General features: G+C 38.6%; 1 protein-coding gene across 2 annotated transcripts; it reads right to left on the minus strand.

The window, feature by feature from the left end:
* Window positions 1–157: 157 nt before the first annotated feature.
* IYD (iodotyrosine deiodinase) lies at window positions 158–15,652 on the minus strand. 2 transcript variants are annotated; one of them, XM_042829582.1, is made up of 6 exons: window positions 15,508–15,652; window positions 15,073–15,294; window positions 6,710–6,904; window positions 4,549–4,708; window positions 2,663–2,819; window positions 158–691 (listed from the first exon to the last, which is right to left on the minus strand). In XM_042829582.1, exons 2-6 carry the CDS (start codon window positions 15,251–15,253, stop codon window positions 509–511), a joined length of 876 nt encoding a protein of 291 aa, XP_042685516.1. In that variant the 5' UTR covers window positions 15,254–15,294; window positions 15,508–15,652; the 3' UTR covers window positions 158–508. The 2 variants fall into 2 exon arrangements, with proteins under 2 accessions (XP_042685516.1, XP_042685524.1); XM_042829590.1 differs by having other exon boundaries at window positions 15,485–15,652.
* Window positions 15,653–26,617: the final 10,965 nt, after the last annotated feature.

The following is a 26,617-nucleotide window of genomic DNA, read 5'->3' on the forward strand; positions in this document are numbered from 1 at the left end:
GACACGGTTAATGGGGAAATATCTGGGGTAGGTGTACAATTAGACTAGATAACCTTGGAGGTCTTTTCCACTCTTAATGGTACTATGATTCTGCGACATACAACCTCCATTAAAGTTATGAAGTAAAAACAACTGTTCAGTGGTAATCACAAAAGCATAAGGAAAATATGTGTTATTGTTCAAGGAAAGATCAGTCCCTACAATACATAAGAAAAATCAAGTGATGAAGGTCATTTGAATGTTACTGTACTTGTCTCTTGGAACAACTGCTCAGGTTCATTGGTAATAGTACCTGTTAAATGCACCATGCATGACTACTTGCTGCTGTTAGTAGAAGCAGGCACCGTGGTTACTAGCACTAAAAGGTGCATGAGTGTAAACAGCCAGAGCAGCAGTAATATGTGAGCATTAAAGCTGGGCGTAATACACAGGAAAAGCATCAACAACTTCAATGGGCTGCTGCTTCCTAGCAGGCAGTAAGTTGTGCTCTCTCTTCATGGCCCTGGGTTCACATGACCACCATGATGTCTTCTAATGGCTTTCGAGTCAGTGCAGGCACAGTGGCATCTTTCTTGGGATAGCCCACAGGGAGCAGCAAGAGCAACTTCTCATTGGCTGGGCGCTGGAGCAGCGCCCGCAGCTGGGGACCACAGTTCAGGGGTGTGGTGGTCACCGTGTACAGACCGGCATTCTGCAAGGAGACAGGAGCAGAGTGAAACAAAGGTCTGTGCTGGGTGCCTTTGTAATCATTATTCTCCTGAGACCTGCACATATTCTCATACTGACTAGCCCAGAAATACTGCTTTATTACGCTCTTCTGCAGGCTTTAGAATATCCGATTTACTTATTGCCTCAGCAGTGCCATGAAAGATGCCTCCAGGAAAACAACAACAACAACAACAAAAAACAGCAACAAACAAGCATTTTTCCACTGCAGCAACAGCCCAAGCTAATGGAAATAGCTCTTTTCTCTAACATACCTGTACTTTGTATAGCAGGAGTCTGCCTGTGGTGTACATCACGATAGGGAACCTGCAGCTACAGTGAAGATGAAAGGCACTTGTGGAGATTTCACTTGTGGAATATCACCCCAGAGAAATGTTTTGGTTCTTAAACTCAGATTGTTGGCAGGAAGATGTCTTACAGCTTTCCGAATGTTTGTTCCTGCTCAAGTTCTGTACCTCACAGGGATAGGAGACACAGACTCTGCCTCAGAACTTGTCATAGGAGTCTGTGATAAACATTCTGGCTTGCATCAGAAACCAAAAATAAGTTTGTGCATCACTCTGCCCTCATATGAAATCTCACAAAAAAAAAAAAAAAAAAAAAAAAAAAAAAAAAAAAGATCTGACAAATAAGAAGGAGCTGACACCATCCAAAAATCATTACCACACAGCTGAGGTGCTTCTTGAACATTGCGCACGTGCATTTCAATCTCTTCCTGCATGTAATGCAAAGCATGTTGGTTGGCTTTGAGATACAAAAGGCAGACACTAAGATATGCTCAGGCAAAGTGACTCTCATATTCTATGATCTTCTAAAGAGGAGAAAAGCTAACAGTAGTCCATGGCACTGTGCCATTTAGTGTTGTCAATTAACTTCTAAGAGCTGGGGAAGAGATAGCACTAAGGAGCCTAACAGTGGGTAGGGAGTTTCAGAAGTCCCACCTGATGGTGAGCTGGCAGAAAGTGGAGTTTTGTCACTCCTACATCTACTAATTTAGGCTCCTGTGACATAGCGCTTGTTCTGCTCTATTCCTTGTGCATCCCCTTTGCTGTCAGCTCTATGGGGAGAAAATAGACACTCCCGTGCAGCTGCAGAATAGCAATACCCCCAGTGATGTGCATCTGTATCGCCCTCTTCTCTGACATCCCATCCTGAAGATTCTCCTAAGGAACAGCAATTCAGGCAGGGAAACATCACTCAAAACAGAATGGAGGAGAAATGGCAGTTCCCAGTAGGGAACTGGCCTAATATAAGAGGTGTCAGCTTGCAGTTATCCTGCTGACAGTCCAAGCTAACAATCAGAATATCTTCATTATTTAAGTACTTGTGTGAGTACATCAGATACATCAAGCAGAATTGAGCGCTGAGAAACCACAGAGAAAATCCAACTGGTTGGTGTCAAGCATGCTGAGCTTTAGAAATCAGTACATTTTCAGAAATATCTCAGAAAGACTGATTGAAATAGTACAGTCTGTTCGGTAAAATATGTCCCTGATATTTTTTTCCAGCATTGTGAACTAAATCGATTGAGGGTCAAGTCATTTTTTAGAGGTTACTGAAAATGTGGTGCTGTACAGCCATACTTTGGTAACCTACAGACCTTTGTCATTCCTGTTAACATAAAGCAGAAACTACATAAGGCAGAAACCACAGATGCTAAAGCCTGTGATAAGAGGACAGCGACAACTCTAAAAGTGAGTTGCATTGCATTTTTCTTCTTCTTGAGCAGTACTGACAATAGGAATCAGCACAGACAAGGGCCTATGCAGAGTAACTTTAAAACTCAAAATTAAGATGTACTGCCAGGATTTGGACAGTCTGGAGGACTGAATGTTAAAATCTGAATTGGGTTCCACCCTTATTTTGGCAGAACACTTTTGATATGTAATTGAAACCGATACAGTGACTTCTCAGTGTGCCAATTCTGTCAACATACCTGCAGGGCAGCAAGCAGCATACCACAGGCAATAGATACACTGATTTCATTGTAGTAGTGGGTCTTCTTTTTGCCATTTGGAAGCCTTCCATACACCTGCTTGAAAATAAGGATGAGATAGGGGGCAGTGTCCAAGTATTCTTTGATCCAGTTTGTTCTGCAAAAGAATATTTAAGACATTTATTTTGCAACTCTTTCACTTTCCTGTCAGTCACATTTGCTATCTGCAAAGGTCCAGTAAAGATACATGACAGTTATAGCAGTAGGCTAAAACTTAAAACATATTCTGTAGAGGATTAAGTATTATCAGCTTAAACAGAAACATTTCTGCAAAATGCCTGAATAGAGTTCTGAGGTTTAACACATTCAGCTGAAGAACTGAAAAGTAGAATGGCAAAAAATAGGAGCTAGGTCTTGACGTCTTATCTATGAACTGGCCTCATAAGCATTTGTCCTTAAGATGGTTTAATTCCCAAAATTTTGCAGACCTCCAGCTCTACCTGTTGTCATCAATGCCAACATTATTATGATTGTAGGGAAAACTGCTACAAGAAAAGATCGGAACTGTTTGGTCTAAAGTATAAACCTGAATGTAACAACAAATGTTGCCATCCTATTGCTGGATATTTCAGCCCTATTAGAATTTATTTGGTTCCCAATTTGTCACAGTGGGAATACATACAGAAATGATGTCAGATTTAGGTTGGTTTTTTTTTTCTTTTAAAGTTTATTTTGTACTGCTCTCATTCAAAGCATAAAGAGTACTTCATTTTAGTAGTTTACATAACATATAAGCACCTGAAAAATAATAGTTTTCTGAAAGAAAGAGAACAAATTAACACTATAAAGCTTGTGCATATGCTTCATTTGACAAGCCAAGACTCACTATATGTCTTCCCATCGTGTAGAGTTAATCAAGCCAGATAGACTTTGTAGGGCATTTCAAAAAATTACATATTGCAAAATTCAACACTTGCATAAAGTCTAGCCTTTGGACTACAACAGCCAAATGCAAAATTCCTACTAACTATGGGGGCTTCATGCCTTGGCAAATAACAGGAAAAAATGGGAAAAATTTCTGGCAATAGAGATTATATAGAAAAATAAAAATGACAAAGTCAAATGCTTGGAAAAGTCTCAAGATGGAGAATGTGTCATCACTTTTACTCAAGGGAATTTTATGGATCAGCCACCAAGGAGCTACGCATATTTTTAGGTTTTTATTGCCAATCTTATATCTTAGAAATATCTAAAAACAGAGGAGGAAGGAAAAGTATACTAGAAGAAATCGTGATAGGATTCTTTTATCATTTTAATTTTCTAGACTATGATGCTTTCAATAAGATTTTTGTTATCCTGAAAATCAAGACAAAGGCAAACAACAAGGAAGGGTATGCTGAACATTCAAATCACTTATTTCATCCTTTTTCTGGTAACATTGAAGCACAGAGTCATAATGTGTAGCCAGAATTAACACTAAAAAAAAAATAAGCGCAACTCCTGCTGGGGGAAGGGAGCTTCAACTTTCCTCAGACAGGAGTTTGGGAAGAAGCCCAGCTGAAAATCATCAGAGGGATCACAGTATAGATCACTGGCTGGGACAGCCTCTGACCTTATCTTTGTTCTTTCTCTGCCATCAGGAAGTGGGAAATGTTTACAGTTGCCCTTCTGTGCAGCACCAGAAAATGGGGGAAGCTTGAGGAACAGGGATTTGAAAGAAAGTCTTTAAAAAAAGGTTTAAAAAAATATTTTCATATTTGTTTTTTCTTACTGAAAATAAATGCCAAAATACAAAAAGAAAAGCATGGACAAAACTCTCAGTATAGTTTTTCCTAGACCAAAACACATCTCCCTCCAACACTCTTAACTAAGTCATCTTTTCATACCTTAATCTCTTCAGGTCATTGACCCATCTATCTCCCATCCTTTTTTTGTAGTTTATTTCTTCTTCTTCTTCTACAATCTCCCGAATCTTATGTTTTAAATCTGGATCTTGCACCACCACAAACGTCCAGGGCTCAGTGTGCGCTCCACTGGGTGAAGTACCTTAGTATAAGAATGGGAAAAGATGAAGAGGCAGCTAGCAGAATTCTGGGAAAGAGGGTGCAGTGAGAGGTATAAGCTCTTCCCTCTGGGCTTTCAAATGATCATCAGAGCAATGGGAAAGAAAGCTGATGAATTGGGAGAAAAGGGCAGAGATATGTTCTAGCACACAACCTCTGCATTTGTAAGTGTAAAATTCCATCCAGTGACTGAGGTTACTCTTTTCAAATTGCCATTTAACAGTTAGGAAAAGTCAAGGATTTGTAAAAATTCATTTGTGGTTCTTTATGATAAGGCAATATTGTGATGCAATATATGCATGCAGTAATGTTAATGCAAATTATTACGCCCAAAGCAGCACATCATCTGAATATGCAACAAATTCAGAAATGGTTTTAGCTGAAGGGCAAAGCTAATAGCTTTCAAGGAAAGAAGTCTAACCACCCGCAGGAATCTGTCACTAGCTGACAAATAAGAGGAACTGCACAATGCAGACACCTGCCATATACCATACAGGTTTGCATTTGTTGTCCCAAAGACAGCTGGTCTATGTACGTATTCAGTCTCCACTTGCTCATTCAGCCCTGATCATTACATGTTGTCACTACTGGAGAATATTTTAAATGCGTAGCAGATGAAAGCCAGTAGCTGAAGGATATAGTTGTCTGTGCAAGCTCACAGAGAAATAGGGTAAAGAACACTGTTCACATCTCTCTAGCTCCACATAAACACTTAAAAAATATTTGAAATTCTTAGATGCTTGCTACATTTGCTCATGTGAGCACTGAATTCAGCTTGAGAAACACTGAATAAGAAGCAGCTTGAACTATTTATCTTTTATATTAAAATGTGTTTGTATCAAGAACCTCATCTCTCCCTCAGGTTTGGATAAGAACTGATGACATTTGTGTTTTGCATTGTTTTCATTTCCTCTGCACAGCCCAAAGCTTTCAGGGTTACAAAGTACTTCATCTGTACTCCAGGCTTGTTCACTTTGCTGCATTTGCTAAAACATGTTCAGTGTTCTAATGACTCCCAGCTAATTAGAAGAAGATGGAGTCTCGTTACAGTGCAGTAACAAAGCTGATTACAGTTTTAAAGAGAAAACAATGCACCTCAAATGCTAAGAATCTCCTTATTAATAATCCCATTAAGGTCTATTGAACTTTCCTCTAAGGTAGCTTATGAATATTGTTCTGTACTAACAATATAGTGGCAAGTTCACAGAATTAAGATAAATAATGAGTGTTAGACATATTACTGCCTGAAGTCAGTGTTACTAAAGCAGAGATGAGATTAGATGAGGACATTACAGTGATGATTTGAAACACATGAGTTCTCCAAAAAATGAAAATTCATATCTGATCATCAGCCAAACCATGATCAAGGTCCTCTGCATACATCCCAGTCATGCAACAGGACCATGGCACTGATACTGGAAAGACTGGAAAAGTTTTATTTTTGCTCTTTAAGGGAAACTTTTTTTACAAAAAAATAAATCTTAACCATTTATGTTATCTGAAATGTTTCTCACATCTGAGACAAGATCATAAATTTGTCTGAGGAAAAACAACAACCAAAAAATGTATGTGTTAAATAACATGAGGAAATTAGAAAGCACATGAAGTACACATGGTTTGACATTTTTTGAGAGAAAACACTTCAGTATTCCTATCTGAAAGATATTTCACTGAAATATATTTAAATTTTATTTAAAAATACCTTCAAAAGTAATGAAGTTTTTTTTCACACTTTTAATCTTTTTCTCCTTTAAGGTGCATTAAAACTATAAAAGAAGTGCTCCAAACATATCCCTAACATACAGTCATTGAAGCTGATTAATTTCCAAGCAGTCAATGAGTCAACTCGTTATGGCTTTAGATGAGTCTAGGAAGACTATAATCCAAGTGCCAATTCCCTTGGATTCTTCATATCACTTTTACGCAGTGGAACAGCCACACTGAAGGTTGGTTTTTTTCAGACTTTGAACAACGCAGTACCTACCTGCCGTTCTGATGACATTATCAATAACCTCCCTGGGGACTGGCTCATCACTGAGAAACCTGACAGACCGCCTCTTATGAAGAAGCTCGTAAAATGACCGTGACCTTTTAATCATTTCAGCCTCAGAGTAACGCTCTGCAATGAAGGGCACATGGGCAACATTTTCATCAAGTCCTTGCCACTCTTCATCAACCTCTGCAAGAAAAAAAAAGTGGTTAGGGTTTTTTTTTGTTTTTTTTGTTTTTTTTTTTTTAGCTGGAGAATGCTGATATCTTTGACATTTACTGTCATAATGCACTTTGGTCTGTATTGACATACATTGCACTTCTACACTATCGGAAAGCCAAAGTCTGAGGTTCCCGCTGACACAACTCACTGATCCCAAGTTCCAGCTAACATAAAAACTGTTTAAATACCAAGAGGCAGAAGAAAACTGGCTGTAGAACTGTGATCCAGGAATAAGTTACATCCTTCAGCTCTACAGTCTGCGAGCATTCCTGTAGAAGTGTACTATAAGCTGAAACAACACTGAAAAGGTGGGCAGATTTTCAACCCACTTTTCTCAGTAAGCGAATCTGAACACGTATATGCATTCCCAAGCAGTCTAATAAGGAAAAAATCAATCAAATTGCTGAAGCTAAGAACAGAACTTAACTATCAAGATGTGTAAGATTTCCTCTGAAGAGCTGAATGTCAGCTTCTTCCTATGTTCATGTTTCATAGGCTATGTGCAAATTGGACTTTGTGGTTAAGTTCTTTGGTTTCATGGGACTTTCAGCAAAAGGGGAAATGGGTAATAGGCATTTATACTTAGGATAAGTAGGGTGCAGGGTATTGTGTTTCTTGTTTTTAATTTAAGAACTCAGAATGATTCCTAATTTCACTTGAAATACCATAAAATACATCTTCTGCTCTCTCTGAAATCTACTTTTTCTCCTTTGTGTTCCTAGAATGAACAGTGGCATTTTTTTGCCTCTGTAATATGGAAGTTAAAAGCATTTAAATTTTGCATTTCTGCCAGTCGATAGTATTGAGCAATCTGCTACAGAGGGCTGAGTCAGGAAAAAATATTCCAGTTCTTTTCTAGTTGTCATTAGGCTGTTATTTCAAAATCATAGCAGTCTCCATTGCAAATTCAAACAGCAGCTAATTCTGTGCTTTTGTAGTATGTAGTTGCCTTAGAGACCAGGATGATTTTTGTTAATTTTATAAATACCAGTGAAATATTCACAAGCGTGGCTCAGCTTGTGCAAGGGAATGCAATATATCCAGTTGCACATGTTGAATCTAAACAGTGATTCTGAACCCCCCAATAACATATGTTTCTTTTTACATACAAATAAATCACCCAGAAAGTTTGCTCCTTTTAGCATTTCACAGCTGTCTTAGGCATGCTCAGTCAAGCCTGCAAGAACATGGCTACAGGGCAATGGGAAGCGGAGACCAGGTGTAAAAATTAGTTTGTGAGAATCTTAAATCCCCAAATCTCCTCTTGAAGGACTTACAGGCCTGAAAGCTGGATCGCTGCCTGCAGCTGGCTTCTCAAAAAACTTCTTGTGTGTGCAGGTATTTCTGATGTAACCAACATACTCTTTGCTGAACTGAGAATTAAAAGTAACACAGACTGACACACATTGCAATTTTATCTACAGGAACTTACATAAGGAGTTTCTAAATGGAAAAAAATATTGTCTTTATGATAATAAAAAACTCTGAAATCAGTTAAGGTTGTGCATGTGTATCATAAGGCAAAAATATGACCAGAAAACTATACTGAATTAGTATTAGATTTGTATTAGTATTATACATTGGATTAGTGTCCCAGTGAAAATTTCAAGTCAAACTATATTATTCATGCTTATACCAATATGCTGTAGTGACCATTCCTATTCATTTCCCAAGCTTACAGTGTTGAGTGTACTGAGAAACAGGAATGGGATACTTCTAGTCTATCTGTAATAACTTAGAAATAGTCCAATAAAAAGTTAGCCCTAATAGTTCCTATGTGCTCTCATTATTTACTTTCATATGATCAGATTTTGCCAAGGTTCAGAAAACAGGAAATAACATACATACAATGCACTGTACCTTCTATTTATTGTTTATTTGTTTGTTTGTTTATTCCTGGTGGTGGAAACTTCACAGTCTAACTTTGGCTCCTAAGCTTATCCAAGCCCTGCTTGAACATCTCTTTTTCTACTGTTATTGCAAAATCATCAAAAATCCTTTTGGGTCAGAGATATGGAAACTAGAGTATAAACTACTGAAACCTTTACAAAAGAGGTTTGTCAACTAGGAGTTTAATGCTGGAGGAAATTTGTGTAATCTCTATACCCGATTTTGAAACATGAGGAGAGGAAAGTAGAGTAAATGATAAGCTGTGAATGTCGAAGAACAGAAAGATCAAATTATCTATATAGATGAGTAGTTAGAGAGTTGATCAGAGGATTTAGTTAATTCAAAGAGCATGTTGCTTGTGGACATTTGAATGCAGAGGTCAAGACTGCAAACTGGAAGAGCAGTCAGTGCCTGTATGGGACATAGAATCATATCTCATTTAAAACAAGACAAAACAGGGAGAGAAGAATCAAGCAACAATAGCTGGTATCCACTTGGACACATTCAGGAAACATAAACAGAATTGATGTGGCAGATCAGAAAGAAATATAAAAGCGATATATTTAAAACAAGGGTAGCTTTTTGAGATGCATTGCCTTCTGGGAAGGTGTGAAACAAACAAGAAGTTCCCAAAGTCACATTTGAATTAGGACACATCTTTAAGAGTCATATTGCCTTGATTGTGTTGTTAACTATGAAGTACATGGTGGAAGCACATCTTCCTAAATACAGGCTGAAGAGGAAAAACTAAGGTAATACTAGAAACAAGGCTTCCCAAATTAAGCATTGAATACCTTCATCTGTTCTTTTTATTCTGCAGTGACTACCTTAGCTTTGGTTTCAGTGAGGGGGTAGGACTTGATTTAAAAAAAAAAAGTGCCCCTGCACTGAGATTATCAGTTAATTCAATTTAATTGTCTACATGACAAGTTAAGGAAATGAAAGTTTCTAATTTTGGGAAAATAAAAGATTGAGAAAAAATAAGTTGAACAACTCAGACTGAAAAAGTCAGGGATCAGGAATCAGAGGCATTTGGCACTGCTTCATATCAGAGGTATAAAATTCATCTCAGATGTAACTGGCTGAATAAAAATATTAAGTAAGTGTTTTACAGGCAGCTAAGAATAGAAGTTAAGCAAGTTAGAAAGTATAAAACTTGCAGTATTATCAATGGTAAAGTTAAATTTTTTGAGTTTTTTTTTCCTGGAATTTTTTCCTTCTAAGTAGAAGAAAAGCAGCTAATCCATGGCCAAGATGGTTCAGCATAGTAACACGGCAGGGGGAAAAAAAAAAAGGGCATATATTTTCAAAGATATTGAACACGTGATGAGGGTGAGATGACTAGTGAGAATGAATGTTTGAGAAGCATCATTTCTGATTTAGAATATCTAATTTAGAGTTGCAAGCAAAAAAAAAAAAAAAAAAAAAAGTGCTGGAATGCACTAAGATCAGAATATGGCTGAGGCAGGAGAAGAACCTAGATGTGAAAGAACTGACACACAAAATCAAAGTTCACCCAGAAATTTTTTTGAAACATAAAATAAGCTATTATTTATTCCTTTCTGCCATGAGTTTACCATTCATTCTTAGCAGTTAATGTCATCCATATGCTAAGCTAAAAACATTATCAATACCATCTGTTTGGTGCATGCTCTCTATATTTTAATGGCTATGTTTGGACATATTCCTGTTTGTAAGGTCACATTATATAATACTACCAGTGTCATGTTTATTTGCATGTGTATTCTTTCATTTGATGTACAACAGACATCCTGCTAGTCACTCAACTATCTTGTTAGAAACATTCTCAATATTCCCATAAATTCTATTCTGTTGTACATCGTTGATAGTCATCAGGCTTAGATATCCCAAGTGAAATCTCATAATAGACGTGCCCTTTGGATGCATTTTAGAATGATGTTTGTGTTCTTCTCAGAATTTCACATTGAAACTTAAAATCAGCCTACAAATCATGTAATAAATTTTGCCTTGGCTTGAAGGAAACACATTTGCTATGAGTTTCTAATATTTTAAACTCATGTGAGTAAAACTTGTTTAATTTTTGCTGGCCACTTATCTTGCCCACACTGATATTTCTATGTGTTACTGGCTCTCAATTTTATATCATTAAGAAATTTTATATTAAGAAATTTTTGCTTCCTACACTTAGAATTTCTCTTCCAGTTCTCTTTTCCAATGAACTGATATGATACATAAAATGTAATTACATGCATACAAAGAAAGGCTGTGGGCTTTTATTTCTAAAGTGCCCTGTGCTTCTTTGCAAGACTGATGGCAGACTGCTACATAATCTGCCACTATAGGAATCCCATTAATGAATCCAATCCTGAACTGAATGTGTTGCTAATGGTAAGCTAAAGGAGATGGAGTGCCTTACTTGTGGGATATAAATAGTTGTTAGCAAGGTGAGCCTGGAAACCCCAAGGATTGATCAAAGATCTTAACCGACAGAAGCATCAAATGGGAGAGACAGACAGGAAGAAAGAATAACATGGTATTGGGAAAGTGAACTCACGCTATAATGCAGTTACAGAAGGCTTCTGAACTTCTTCAGAGAAATGAACTGTTTCATATAGAGAAGAAATGCTGATTTATCTAGTAAATGAAAAACTGTGAGGCAATTTGATTGTTGTTTATAAACCACAGGAGGGTTATGGACCTGTCCTGGGAAAAGTATGCTAGGAACAAACAAAAAAGGATGGAACGATAAAAAGTGGGTATAGACAGAGGTTAGAAATCAGGCAGGGGAGAATTTTTAACCTATGGCATGAGGTTCTAGAATAACATTCCAGCAAGTGATGAAAACTGGATCAGGTTTTGAGTTCAATCAGCTAATGACAAAGACTGGAGTAGCAGCAGAGAGATAAACACAATGAAGTGTGATGTTCGTGTAAGTCTTGTGTTTTTAAATGACATAAAGAATGAACTGTCATTAAATTGGAAAACTAAATTTCTACTGTCTCACTCATGTCAATGGTATTATTATTGAAAGATATGGGGAACTTTTGAACTCAGGGAGAGGCGAAATATACCTGTAGTGGGAGAGGTCAGTTATAAGAAATATCATAAGCAATAAGCACTGAAGTCTGAGATGAGATATTTAAGCCTTTGCACATTGCTTTATATTTCTTACAAACATTACCAAGAAAAGCCCAAATAATTAAATACACAAAAATAAAATCCCTTTGCTAATAATCTCTGCAGCTGATCCTCAAAATAATAAGGTTGCAAATAAAATTCATTCTGATCTTCCATAACACTGTAAATTGGCTCTGTATTTACCTTATCCATCAAGGTTATTGATCTGAATAATGTGACCAAGAAAGTGACTTGTTTGTTCCTGATTTGAGCCAGGTGTATTGTAGTAATTAACTAGGTAAGGACTCCCTGGACTGAATAATTTTCTAGAAGTTGCCTTTGCAAACACCTAGATTCAACTGTGTAAAACTGAAGCCATGGGAGACTCGGTACCACCATTCAGAATCAAATGCCCTGCACTAGGAGATAGCCCTCATGGCTCATGCATCAAGATAAGGCTGAAGAAACATGTTTTTAAACGTGTTTTTAATCTATGTCTAATTGGCGATTAGACAAGACCTAGTACAAGATACAGCCACACATACAGACCCTTTGTACCAATCCACAGCATGACTGTCCTTCATTCTGGATCTCATAAACGAAGAAAGAAGATACAGAATATATGGACATGCAAACAAACCTGAAGTACTTCCAACTAATAACCTACTGACTGAATGCTTGCTGCTTAACCAAGGAACTGTGTTGCTGGCTGCTCTGAGAAATATCTTTCTCTTCAGTAGCTGAAAGCATAACAAAGACAGGCTTGGGAGCACCTGTGACTCTCTCTTCTGCCATTCGCTTCCATTAAGTGGCTCTACTGAGTCTGTCCAAGCAGATCAGCTAATTATATCTCATGCTCCAGTGCCCAAAAGTTTGCCCCCTGAGAGGAAACATCCCCTGCTGGTGCCACTTGAACAAAGGTTTACAATGCTGGTGATGCCTGAGCAAGTTCAGTGATCTTCTAAGAAGGTGCAGCATGCAACCTGCCCCTTGAAGTGTTTCAGAAATGTACAAGGGCTGCACAGTATTAGGCTTCTTCATTCCATTGATAAAGTGCCCTTTGGTCATGGCCAAGTATCAGAAAATTTGGTATTTACCTGCATTTTCCCATTAGAAGGCTGTACAAAATTCAGCTTATTTACTTAAAGCAGCCTTGGGTTCCAGTTTTAGACAACAACTTAAAAATGCTTCATCTCGTCTACTTCAAATTCTCTCCAGAGGAGCTACCTCTTTAAGCACAAGCCAACTTGAGACATTTAAGTAGAAGTGAGTTTTTCTAATAAAGAAACATTAGTGAAATAGTGGAATTTGCTTGACAGGTAAAATACTCTCCACTGTTCAGAAAAAAAAATCTGTTTACACTCCATTTTTCCATTTTAGCAGCTGCTGTGGTCAGTGAAAGTTTTTACACTGACAACACGGTGAATATGTTTGATCATTTATTATGGCATTAGCTGGATAACAGATCCCTTCCGAGATGATCGTACGCTCTTCTCACTTAGTCTGGGCTTTTTCCTGCTGAGAAAAACCTTCACCAAGCATGGTGCAATTACTTTATTTTATCTGGAGATAAAAGACCTGTCTGTTTTGCGAATATCTTGCCTTTAAATCACATGGCATTAAGGGAAAGATGATTACTTCTTGTTAAAACAAGAAAGTCTAATTTAATGTTGCATTGCCTGGTACATTGGTTTTACATACAATCTCCTTTTAGCAGTGGCATAGAGGTGTACCTACCTATGAATTTTTGTAAGCACTTTATAACTTAGTACAATTTTGAATTTAGCAACTGCATTAAAGATAGAAAAAGCTAACAATAAAAAAAACAACATTTTGTATATGGAGCTATAGCAGAGAAGCTCCTCATTAAGGGCTAATAGATTTGTTTATTCAGGGGATCTACATTTTTAAACTGATACAAACAGCTGTAGTCATAGATGTCACAGTGATAACTCATAGAATTTTCACTTGAACTACCCACAGGAATTTTAATTTGCAATAGTTTAACTAAACTGGTAAGCCATTAGAAAAGGGAAAAACAGGATAGTTTTGTATAGGATTTCTTTTGCATTGTAGAAAGGAACGCATGACATTTGAACTAACTTTTAAGTAAATGTTGTATATTTGGGAAGTTGTCAACATGGTTTAAAAGGTTCCAAGTATAAACTATTTCTGGAAACTGATACAGAATACTGTCTCAAACTATGCTGAACATTGAGAAACAGAGAAATAATGGTTCTCAGAAATAGTTGTATGTACAGAAAACAATATAAAATACAGGAATCCAAGAAAATGACTACATTAATGTGTCATTATGAGAGAGAGAAAAAAAAAGCTTTTGAAACCAGCATGAGTGAATAAGCTGTATTAATTTTAAGTTTAAAAACTTCATAGGAACAGAACTGCGTAGATTTTTATACCATGAAGAAATGAAAGGAGATTATGGAAGATAATGAAGAAGCAAAAAAGAAGGAAAGGTATATCTTACGCTCATACTTTCATCCAAGATGAGAATTGGGAACCACTACTGCAAGAAAAGGCATTCTATTTGCAGCTTCAAATATGCTGTTGAGTGAACAGAGATCAGCGTCATCACTACTACTACTGTTCTTAAAAATATGACTCAACGTAGCTCCAAAACGATCCCCACTCTAAACCAGCTAGAATTCTTACGGACATTCATAACTGTAACAAAATTATTTCTTTTTTTTTCTGGGGGTGTTGAGATCAAATACAGACTGTGCCACACAGCTCATGTAGGTAAAGCAGGATGAGGTGCCTACCAAGTCAGCCTACAGACAGAAGCTCTCTCTCCTTCCAGAGTTCCCCATCCTAGGAAAAAATTTTAACAATATCCACTTTCTTTCCTACATTTCCCACAGAATCCCTCTTAGATCTGAGATCTGCTGATCATGGAGCATACAACAAACTTCGAAAATACATTTTCTTCTTGCACCCTGACCCGTCCGTCACCAAGAGGGACAGGACATAAGAATAACCTTGTTCCATCAAGTTGACAAGCATAGTGCAGCATAGCACTATGCATTTCTATCAAAGTGAAGAAGTCCAGAAGTTTGCATCTCTATTCATATTAGCAGACCAAATTCAAGCAATAAAATTGCTCATTTGTAAAAGATTTTTCTTACCTTCTTCCACTAAGTGGTGATCAGTGCCATCTCTTAGATCTTCATCCACCCATGGACGAGGTATGGGCTTACTTCCAGTGTCACCTCTTTCCTTCTCTCTTTTAGTCTTCTTCAGTATTACCCCAATCAAAACACATATAATTGCTATGAAGACTGGGGTTAAGGAGGAAAATAATGTCATGACAACAGAAATGTGGAGACTTCCAAGTTCAAGTTTCTCTTCTGAAAAAGAAAAGATGAAATGGAAAGCACAGAACGGGTGTGAGCAGAAAGGGGTGGACCCAAGGTTCACTCCTTGACTGTCTCACTTCTGCTTTTCAGCCACTGCCCCCACAGTCTGCTCTGTGATGTTCTGTGGTTAAGCAGGCCCAGATTTAGCTATTGTGAAGTAAAAAAGTAACAAACTGCTTACAAACAACTAGCAGAGGCACTGACCATGTACTAACACATAAATGCTGACGTGCAAAATAAATGAGATCTTTCAAAATCCTAGCCTGAGGCAAAACGCTCCTTCCCCTTATTTTTTCAGTTACAGTGATCCCAGTAATCTTGCTTGTAACAACAAGTATGAGAAAGAGCCAAGCAGGAATGTGACTTTTAGAAACTGATGACATCTCTTCAATATTTAACTCAGAATACTTAGTAATATTACACGGCTCCCAGGAAATCAGAGTATCACCAAGCAAACACAGGCTTGCAGTGCCACCCTCGGTGTGTAAACAGGTTGATATAAAAGATAAGTGAAGTGGTAGCATTACTTCAGCATGAAGTATGAATTAGATTGTCCACAGAATCCTGTATTCATTCTGGGTGGCCTGGGGAAAAAAAAAAAAAGAAAAAAAGAAGAATTCAGGGAATAAAAGTAAGAATGATCTGAAGGCTGGAAATCTATGCTGTGGTGAGTTTTAAAACCGTGACTCAGTTATCTTATCAAAAGATTAAAAAGCAATAGGACCCTGGTCTAATCCAAGAATGGTCAATGTCTAACCCATTTTTAACTCAGTCAGCTGTTTGGGAACTGAAACAACACAGCAGCATGGAATTAAAGTCTTTATCTGGGACTGCTGGCCATGCTGCATAATAAAAGGTCAGGTGGCAATGGAGAGCAGAGTGCAGGAACTGACTGCACACAGTTACCAGCACCTACCAGCTCTTTTAGCGACAGATAAGCATCAGCCCTGCCAAAGCTTATCTCACATTGCACAGGGCCAGCTTTGAAGTCTCTGTATGTTAAACTGTATTTTGGATAAGTCCATGCAGGAAAAGTGAGAGCAGTCTATAGAGACATGTCCTCATGCTCAGCGTTCCTTTCTGAGAGGTGCTGCAAGCCCTGCCTAGGGTGACCTCCCTCCCTAACCCTCCAGATGAGTGCGTAATTCCATCGGAGATGAAATAAAGAAAAATTGTGCTTATGTTTCTAATCTAATCCAGTAAAACTGGTGATAGACAGGCATCTGCCTCTGGTTATGAGGGCAACCTACTTGAAAACCTGAGCTATTAGTCTTCTTTTCCAGTCTCCAGTCCAGATATGACCTGGGTCATATGGTTGGGTCTTGATGCCTGATTTCCTGTAAAATAGTAATTAATTAAAAAACTCATCCTTTACAGGAATACAAGGGACAACTACAGTCATGTAGGAAAAAAAGAGTTAAATTTATCCTCTATTTCCTTAATTTAGATATTTAATTTCATTTGTTCTCCCTGCTGGCCATCTAGTCAAGGAAGAAATACATCACCTACTACCAACTGGAAATATCAAAATTGTTTGTGTGAGTAGAAAGAGGCCTACAGTTACATCAGACACCTTTTTGACAGCCCATTCTATGGCAGAGAGGGAAAGAGAAATGTAATCTGAATGGCACTGACTATTTCTCCCATGGGGAACACATTCTTGTTAACCTTGAGTATTCACATACATATAAATTAGCACCTGTATGCTTGGCAGCTGAGAATCCATCCTGCAGAGACAGGTCCATTCAGAAAGAGAGAGAGAAGCAATAAGGCAGGTTGAATTCTATTGTTTAAAATAACTACTTCTTTTTGCAGTGCTGGGAACCATGCAATCTCTCACTCTTCCAGAATAACTTTCGCTTTCTTAGAGGTGATGAGATATTAATTTTTCTTTTGTAAAGGAGAGAAAGGAAGAAAACTAAATAAAATTCCATTTGGTATTAACTCAGACAAAGTCTGTATTTGGTGTTATATATTCAAGTCTCTTAACTTGAACTTCAGCCCCACAGAAATCCCACAACACCTTGTTTTATTAAAATCTGATATAGTTTCAATAACTCCATGCTGCAGACACTTAAAATATAAACATGGTGATAATCTGAGGAACTGTGGGAGTGGTGGGTGGACACAGTCAATTTGTATATAGTAGATTTTAATCAGTTTTTCTAAACTCACTGCTGGATTTTCTTCAATCCATGCTTTACATGATTATTATCATGATAAGTGCAAGCAAATTTACTGCCATTATTTCTTCCTTTTTATGGTAAGATCTAAAGCCTAGCAGCTGGATATTTTATTTGTGATTTTCAAAATAGTCGGGAGAAACACTGCAAATACTCCTACACCTACAAATTAAGCTTTTCTGACAAGCTTAGAAAGGAGACAGAAGAATTCAATAAATATTGTAAACACCAAAGAACCAAAATGTTAGTGCATGAAATCATTATTAACATTCTTAAAAGATACGGATCTTCATAAAAGAGCTTTTGGACCAAACACTCTTTTTTACATATTTCCTACTGAATTCTGTGCTTAGTTGTTGTTCTGGAGAAATGAATGTATTCAAGTATCAAATATAGCCCTTTATTTTTTTCAAAGTAAACATGTGTTATGAGCAAATGTTATTCATAGGCTGCAAGGATACATGTGCATGGTAGTGCGGTGCATTAGCTCTGTTCTAAGCTGTTGTGACTCTGCTTCTGAGGGCAGTGGGACTGACTGACTGCTATTTCACCATCCTGCTGTAACTGCACTGAGTGGGAGAAAAGACACTTTTCTGCACCCGGACACGAGCTCTGAGTTCCACAGCTCTGCATCTCCTTTGGATACATCTGTTTCTTTCCATCACTGCTGTGATCTCAGCATATCCCTTTCATCATCCTGCTCTGGAGAGCTTTAGGGCATTATTATGAGGCTAGGAAAATACTGTTGCTGAATTCTTGTGTGAATACAGGCTCTTCCATCTCACACAGGCAAAAGACAATAACAGTGCTCAAATTATCAGTGGATAACTGATCAGTGAATTACTGTGTCATGCCTATCTTGCTGAACTTCATTAGTTGCACACATAGAAGGAAAGTGTGCACTATTTCTGATACTGGTCAGTGCTCATGCTTTTGTTGAGACCATCAAATGACACAACAAAATGTGGCAGTGAGTGTCCGCGTGGACAACTTGCTGCAAACATAATTACAAGCAGGAAAACACAGCCACTGGGAACTGTCTTAGACATGCAAAGATTTTTCCATTGGCATCAGTCACTGAAGTGAGTTCCAGCATGAAGTTGAGGTTTACAAACAAACAAGCAAAAAAATCTTATTCAAATGACACCTGTGATCAGCCACCAACTCAGTGTTTACAGGCAAGGCAAAAGCACACACAAAATACTTAATCCAATTTCCCAGTCAACACATAGAGACAAATGTCTGGATCAGCTGAAACTTATACCTCACCATTGGCATTACTAAAAATATCATTAGCTTGATAAGCATCTTCATCCTTGTGATATGTCTAGTGCATACCCTCCTGCCTCCATCAGAGACCAGCTCACAGCTCTTCTGAACAAGGTGACCCTCAGTTTTCTGCTGTCTCTTTCCTCTTCTGCACTCCCCCATACAAATGCCTCCTTCCCTTCCCTGAGTCAGCTGCGTGATCTCTTCATGACCCCCTAGAGATATCAGATATCATGCCCTTTAGCATTAGATTTGATTATCTTTTTCATTAACTTAGCTCGGATTGCCACAAATGTTATTACTGCTTATGAACTAGCTTTTTGAAATCTAACAGTACAGAAGCTAATGCAATTACATCCCATAGCAATGAAAGCACGAGACAACAGTGCAATAGAGTAATTCTTTCCTTTTTTTCTCAGTATAGCGCCCTTCAGTTGCAGGGCAGAAGAAATAACCAAACAGTAGATGATGTGATTCATTAATACATTTCTAAAAAAAAAAAAAAAAAAAAGTCAATTTATTCATTTATTAGAATCCATGTTACCAGATAAACCATTACTCATATCTAAGGGAACAATAGCGGTCCTAAAAATATTTGTGATTTCAAAAAATAACTTAAATCATGTACGTCCAACATGTGGCCCACATGCAGACTGGCTGCTTACTCTTGCTTGATACAAGACCACAGGGAAAAGCAAGAATAATTAAAGGGCTATGCATATGGGTCATTCCATCTAGCACAGACAAAATACATACACTATGAGTACCATTTAGCAGGTGGGAGTGCACATCCTAATACAAGCTGCTACAGCCTCTTCAGAGTAGGAATGTTTAAGGACAAGGAAGGGTATGACAGTGCCCATCTCTCTATAGCTGGTAAGATGAGAATGACTGATTCCAGCTACAAGATCCAATCAAATGAAACCTCTGTACATTGGGCCAAAGAGGGAAAGGCAGTGTCGAGGTGATGAGACATAAGTTAAAAAGGCAGGTGCTAGGTGTGTGGCAGAAGCATGTATGTAGATACAGATGAGCATGTATATAAACCTGAACCAGTTCTATTGTCAGAGACATGTAATTATAACAATGCCAAAGGCTTCAGGTAGCAGCTTACCCAAGATTCAAGCAGCTCCCCATGCTGGCTCCCCTGCTGCTACTGCTCTCCAGCCTTCATCCCCAGATATGTAGATCCACGTTGACACTAGTACACTTGTACACGCTCTGCTTGCGCCTCTGATTGTAGCACAGGCATCATCTCAGACCTCCTCTCATCATCAGTTCACAGTGCAGGAGAATGAGTGTTTACAGTGAATTTATAGCACCGCCCTACATGAGCAGACTTTTCAAATGGTAATGGAAATCCAGTAACTATTAGTGGTAGGAAATTGTTAACTGGATCCTTTGTAGCTGACATAAGAAATATTGCTATTGTCATTTTGATATAAAGAAGAAATACAGGAAAAAATATATAAGGAAAAAAATAGAAAAAACATAGACGGATTTTTTTATTTCCATTTGTTTGTAAGTATTTTTCTGAGTGCTTATAGTGAGGGAAATTGTCTTTCGTTCCATATTATTATGATGGGACAGCCAAATGGCAGCATGCAGCACTTAAAATCAGCATTTCAAAGCCCTAGCTATTCTTGGAATAGCTATTTCTATTACTTTGCTTCTTATTTGCACCAAATCAAAACATAGCAAGCTTGTTTGAAGAGTTCCTTAGCTGATTACATCTGAGCCTCTAAAAACTTCATCTAGGAAAGCACTTTCTAGCTATGAAGGAGAAGAAAGCCTTCAATTCCTATGTAATTATAAACAGCAATGTTCAAAGGGATTTTTTAGTTGGTGGTGGTGGATTTTTTTTCTTCTTTAGATGCTTTGAATAATAGTTTCAACTTCTTTAGCCTTCTTCTAGCTTTCTGAGGAAATCTATCACAAGGCTGAAGTGCCGTCCTCACCACAGAAATCATTTGCAGTCACTTCTCTGTTCAACATCTCTCACCTTTTAATTTGCAGTTCCAACTGAACTGTGGACTAGCCACCCTAGAAATACCTCCAAACAAAACCCTTCCTACCATATGATCAGTAGCACCAATGGCCCAACATTAGCTGCGACTCTGGTTCAGCTGCATAAAGGATGATGCTAATCCAATATTTCCCTCTGCTTTGCTCCAACATTTGTTGCTCATAGAGCAAAGGTTGGAAGTGAATGTGGCCATGCTCCTACACACGCAGTCTAGATCAGAATGGATACAGACCAGTGAACCTCAGGCAGTCAGGCAACATGGGTGACATATTTAGAGTGTTGGATAGTGTGAAGTACCTTGGTATTTGGGAGAGTGGGATAGCTGGGTGATCAGGTCAGCATGCTCAACAGGGGCCCTGATGGGACCAGAATGCTGAGGGACCCAGTATACTGACCTCTTCACAACCTGAGTCAGCCTACCAAAGATAATTCCCAAGCCTATACACAACTTAAAGCACTGCCAAAAAGAACCTGACAAAGAGATTTTCTCCGTTTGCCATAGGGCCAGGAAAAAATATCCCCCAATCACTGATCTAAGACTTCTTGTTCTCTAATGCTGCTTTTACCCAATGCATGAACATTTATTTCATAACCTGTGACAGCAGCTAACCAGCAAATCGCTCTTCTTGGGCTGCAGTGCCACCACAAGCCAAGTTGCCAAAGAGTAACTAACATTTACCCTTTTTTCTCCTGGGGAAAGAATCTGCTGCTTTCTCTTCCTAGTCTGCAGAAAGGCAGTATATCTCACAGTAACACTTAGTCCAAAACCCCATAATTGTTCAGACCATTCATTCAAAGTATACACTTTATTGCTCTCTGAAACTGGATGATAGTGGACTGTTTGAAAAATACAACTCTGTGGTACAAGTAAACATTTTGAAGTTTGCTGTTACACTAATCAATAATTTGTGCCTGGAAATGGGTTCAGCTGCTTTTTTTTCTTTCCTTGGGATCTTTGGGATCTAAAAGTCTTTGAAGAGTTCATCCTCTAATTAAATAGGCAAAATCCTCTCTGCTTCCCACTGTGTTGCACTTTCCTTTGCTGTCTCAGTAAAACAACATAAAACCTCAAGCCACAAGAGCCTTTTGAAAAGAACCACAGTATCATCCAGATGGAAAAGACTTTTCAGGTCATCAAGTCCAGCCATCAACCTGATGTATGAAGTACCATCATTGAACCAAGTCCCTCAGTGCTGTGTCTGCCCACCTATTACTTAAATACCTCCAGGGATAAGAGCTCCTTTCTGAATGAAAATTGAAAAAACCTCCTGTTACTTCAAAAATTGGAATGTGGTTCTTGGCATTAGAGGAAAAAAGGAAATTGTGACTGTTCTGTAAGATCTGGAAAACACCATGTTCAGAGCCTTGCCCCACCACAGATGCATTATGGCTGTAACCACTGGTACGAATGGAGACTCAAGACTCCATAGAGGTTATTTTACTTTAAAATTTATGAATGGGTATTTCTAAAAAAATATGACATAGCTTATTAATGTGTAAACTCAGAGATCCAGGCATTCTGCCAGCACAATTACCCTCAGCTTGCCACATTGCTGTGGCCTCTGTTGCTACTAACTGACACAGTGACAGGCTGAGCTGCTGAGTCTGTGATGCTACCAGATTGTTTTGCAACAACAACAGGGCTCCTCTTATTCTACAGCAGGTTGAGTTTGGGACAGCTTTGCATTTATTGCTGATGCTGTTTCATAGGTCACCAGGGTACTGCCCTAAAACCAAGCATCTCCCCACTAGAGATCAATCATTTCTTACCTTGAAATCCATGCACTGCAGTCCATTACATTTAATCAATGCCAAAAACATCTCTGCATCCAAAAAGACAAGTAAGCTCATTTTTCAGTACTGACCATGACCATTTGCTTTTCAGTGTAATTTCACTCCAAAATTAAAGAAGAATTAGGAACTATATACTGCTTTTCCTATGCTATGGACTTCCCCTGTTCCTGCTAACCACAAGACAGTCTGTCAGCACATAGCACACTGCCATCAGGGACACACAGCGAGGATTTTGCTTCAGCAGTTTGCCAGAGGATTTTTGTAGCTTAAGAGCCCAATTACTCATTTTAGTCAGGTTCCTCTCAGTAAATGAAAAAGTAGCTGAGCTTTATCTGTGAAGCCAGGCAAGGCCCTATCCTAGCCCTGCTGTTAATTGAGGTGACCCCCAAGTAGCTTTACCTCACACCAAGCGCCAGCTGCATTTAGGGTTGTGCTGACAGCAAAAACAGAGCATGTATGTGACCAGCACTTGGTTATTTATTCCCTATTCCTCAACTCATTCCTCATCACACAAGGCTCTGAGGGATGTGGATGTGCAGCCAACAACCTGTGAAAGCATATTTCCCCAGCGGTTCCTTTCGAGCAGCAGGGAAGTGTCAGATGAGGACAGAGCCAGCATTATGCTGCTGCTGTGACTTAATCTCAACAAGAGCTCTGCTGTTAACCATTTAACAGTCTAGACATTCTGTACAGCACTGTCCCTTCCAGTTTTGGCCCTTCACTGTTCCTAGTAGAGAAGGCATAGGGATTCAATTGCCCAGCAAAGCTGTGTGAGAAAGTTCTGAACAGATGCCACGGGGACAAATTCAAGCACTGGTCCAGCTGTCCCATCATCCTGGCAACAGTGGCACAAAATGCCTCAGACAGTGCAAAAACGCTCTTCTCCTTAAAACCAGGTCCTCTCACATTAGTGGATCCTGCTTACAGCTAGGTTCTATGAAAATACATTGGTATTCCCTTCAGAAGGTAAAGACTTGAATTACCTTGACCCTTTCACTGATGTTCTTCTGTACCAGTAGTCAGACAAAGGTGACATCACAGGGCTTTTTGGCATGCTGGTAGAGGGCTTTGGAGCAGGATAGCACCAGCGAAACACCTTTCCTGCTGCCAGTTGCCCATCACATTCACCCCATAACTTGATAGGATAAGTAAGCAGTGATGTTCAGGGTAAGATGACCCATCTGAGCTAAATTCTGTTGTTGCTGCAGCAAGGTTAAAGGTAGTAAGAATCTTGGCCTTGTTCCTGTCAGTTCCAGTTAGCTACACAATGTCATTATGGTTTTATATAATAGAGAAAAACAAGTTTTTATTCTTCCTTTTAATGAAATTCATCCTTTTTTTCCAGGCAGCAGACAGTAAAATTAATGTATTTTCTCATAATATTTTATGATCTTAAACATCAAATATTCTCTGCCTGCTGAATCAATCAGGATTCATTGACTCCTATTAGCAGTTTACAGGGCACTACCTCCTCCAAGCAGACACTCATATTAAGCTTTTGAGTCTGTAAAATCATGCTTGAAAGCTGGGAAGTCATTTATGCTACATGCAAGGTCTGGTTTGCAAGAAGTAAGAAACATGAGCACATTTATTTTCTCCAAGGCATTGAAGTGGAATAACAGTCAAAGTCCCAGTGACATAACTATAAAATAGGATGCCCTAGCTTCATCATTACATATGATCTCTTTTATCATTCAGTGCATTTCAGGTGGATAGAAAGACAATCTCTTTGATCATCTGTCTCTTACACAAGACATCGGGTAATTCAGGGTCAGTAAATTTTCAGAGAATATCTTTTAGGAAATATGCTTCCACAAAATAAGCGGAACAATCCATTTAGCTATTTAGGAATCTTGTATGTGGTAATTTACTGTTCTGTGTGCAGTACATAGAATTTAAGAAGCAAATTAATTTATCCCATTTGCAAGCAACATCAGTTGACTGCATCGTAATCAGCAGCATGAAGCAAATAAGGTTTGCATCTTTGCACACTGTGCATCTCAGAAAGCATATCAGAAATAGTTGCTTTCTTACAGGGTTAAGAGCCTCTACTCCTTTTAAAATGTGGAACAGTAAAAACATTGCTTACTCTCACACTAACAAGTATTATTCAGTAATTGTAAAGTCATTTTAAATTGTAAGTGGATTTGCAGGAAATAACAGGTAATTACTGATGCTAATTGCTCTGCTAGATGTGGCTGGACGATCCTCACAGCAGGTGAGAGCACACTGTTCTTCAGATGGTTGTGATTTCTTTCATAATAGTGAGTAAATCAGTTCAAATCACATTCTTCTGAAGGTTACTTCCACTTAGAATCTAAAATGAGAGGTATAGTTCAACATAAGGGATAAAACTGCATTCCAGTACTTTCTAGCCACTGCTTATATATTTGAAGGCAATATGCCTCTGTGCCAGCTCAGACCTGCTGGCCTGCATTTCCACCTGTCTCTTTCCAGCATCCTCACTTCATTTCCAGATCTCAGAAAGCCTCCTCCTAGTCATCAACATACCTGAATGCAAGGGCTTACAGTACTGAGAAGGCTCCAAAAGTTCATGTATAGATGGTCCAGACAAAAGTCGACCTATATAATGGCACCATTTTGACAGTGGGAAGAATCTCTCTCACTGCAGTTCTGCAAAATGAAAAATAAACCCATGGCTAAGTAAAATATGACTGATGTAGATTGCCTTGATTTTACTTCATATCTGCTAAAGGGGTAAAAGAAACCAAGCATCCCAGGAAGGTCATGGTACAGCTAGGAAATAGCAACATTTTCTCAATGAAAAGCAAGCAACAGTTCAAGAGAACAGTTCAAGAGACTTCCTCACAGAAGTCCCCAGGGACCAATAAGTTCAGAAAGGAGAAGGCTGAGAGAACACCAAGCATTGCACAAAGTTGTCTTGCTCAGCTTTTTCACTACATCCTCATCTATCATCACTCTTACAAACAACGCTCCAGGCTAGGTGAACTGTGGGTCAAGATCTGCAACAACAGCGTTATCTTCTGAAAGCACCAAAATCTCTCCCACAATAATCCATAAAGATTCTGAAAGCTTAACTCACATCTGAGGTTTCTGATAGATGTGCTATTTTATTTAGTTCCTTCCCAAAGCATTTTATAATTCTCTTTGAATTGCCCATTTTTAAAAGTCTGTAGCTCTTCTCAGAGCAGAGAGAAGCTCAGATGCACCTTTCAGGTTTGGAAGTAAGAGCACAGCTACAGTTGTAACAGCATGTAGCTCCTGGATTTCTCTCTTGATGACTGCAAGGCTCAGCATCAGAAATAAGGCTTCGTGCACAGTTCAGCCTACAGTTCAGACAAGAAGAAAAGCAACAACCACCTTACAATTGAGAAATCCTGGCAGTGCAATGCAGTCTCAAGGATGCAAAAATGCTCTGAGAAAAGACTGTAGCACATACAGGGACAAGGAAGATTACCAACATGTCCAAGAGATGACTGGTGAGCCCCATCCCAGCCATTCTCCTTGGCTGAAGGTTGAAGAGAAAAAAGAAGCAAGTGTCGCTGTTGAAACGTGACACTGTTTTATACAAGAAGGATTTTGATATCTGTGGGGAAAAAAAAAAAAAAAAGAATATGAAGTGGCAAGAGGAGTCCAGTCGTAATACAGTACTGAGCAAGGCCTGCTTGTACTTCATGATTTTTCCTCTGTGTTGTTGCCTGAATCCTCCAGCAAATCAGTATGCCAGGCAGGAGAGACAGTGTACTGCAGCAAGAAAAAAGGAAAGAAGACTGTTTTTTTTCTATTTGCACATTTCCAGTGCAAAAAGAGAGTTACCACAGAGGTTATCCCTTAAAGCAGAGCTCATTTGGTGTTTCTGTTTCCCTTCTCATGACCTTCATGGGGAAGACAAAAAAAAAAAAAAAAAAAAAAGCATATCACCAGGCAGAGCTTCTGCGAGAGCAGCTGTAATTGGAAGAGATCTAGTTTCTGCTGAGCAGCAGCATCCTATCTTCTTCCTCCAGAAGGTAAAAAAAAAAAAAAAAAAAAAAAAAGTGAGAGCAAAAGAAAAAAAAAAGCT

This window comes from Centrocercus urophasianus, unplaced genomic scaffold, assembly GCF_019232065.1.
Source record: "Centrocercus urophasianus isolate 14NV4802_14NV808 unplaced genomic scaffold, USGS_Curo_1.0 seq_10, whole genome shotgun sequence".
NCBI lineage: Eukaryota > Metazoa > Chordata > Aves > Galliformes > Phasianidae > Centrocercus > Centrocercus urophasianus.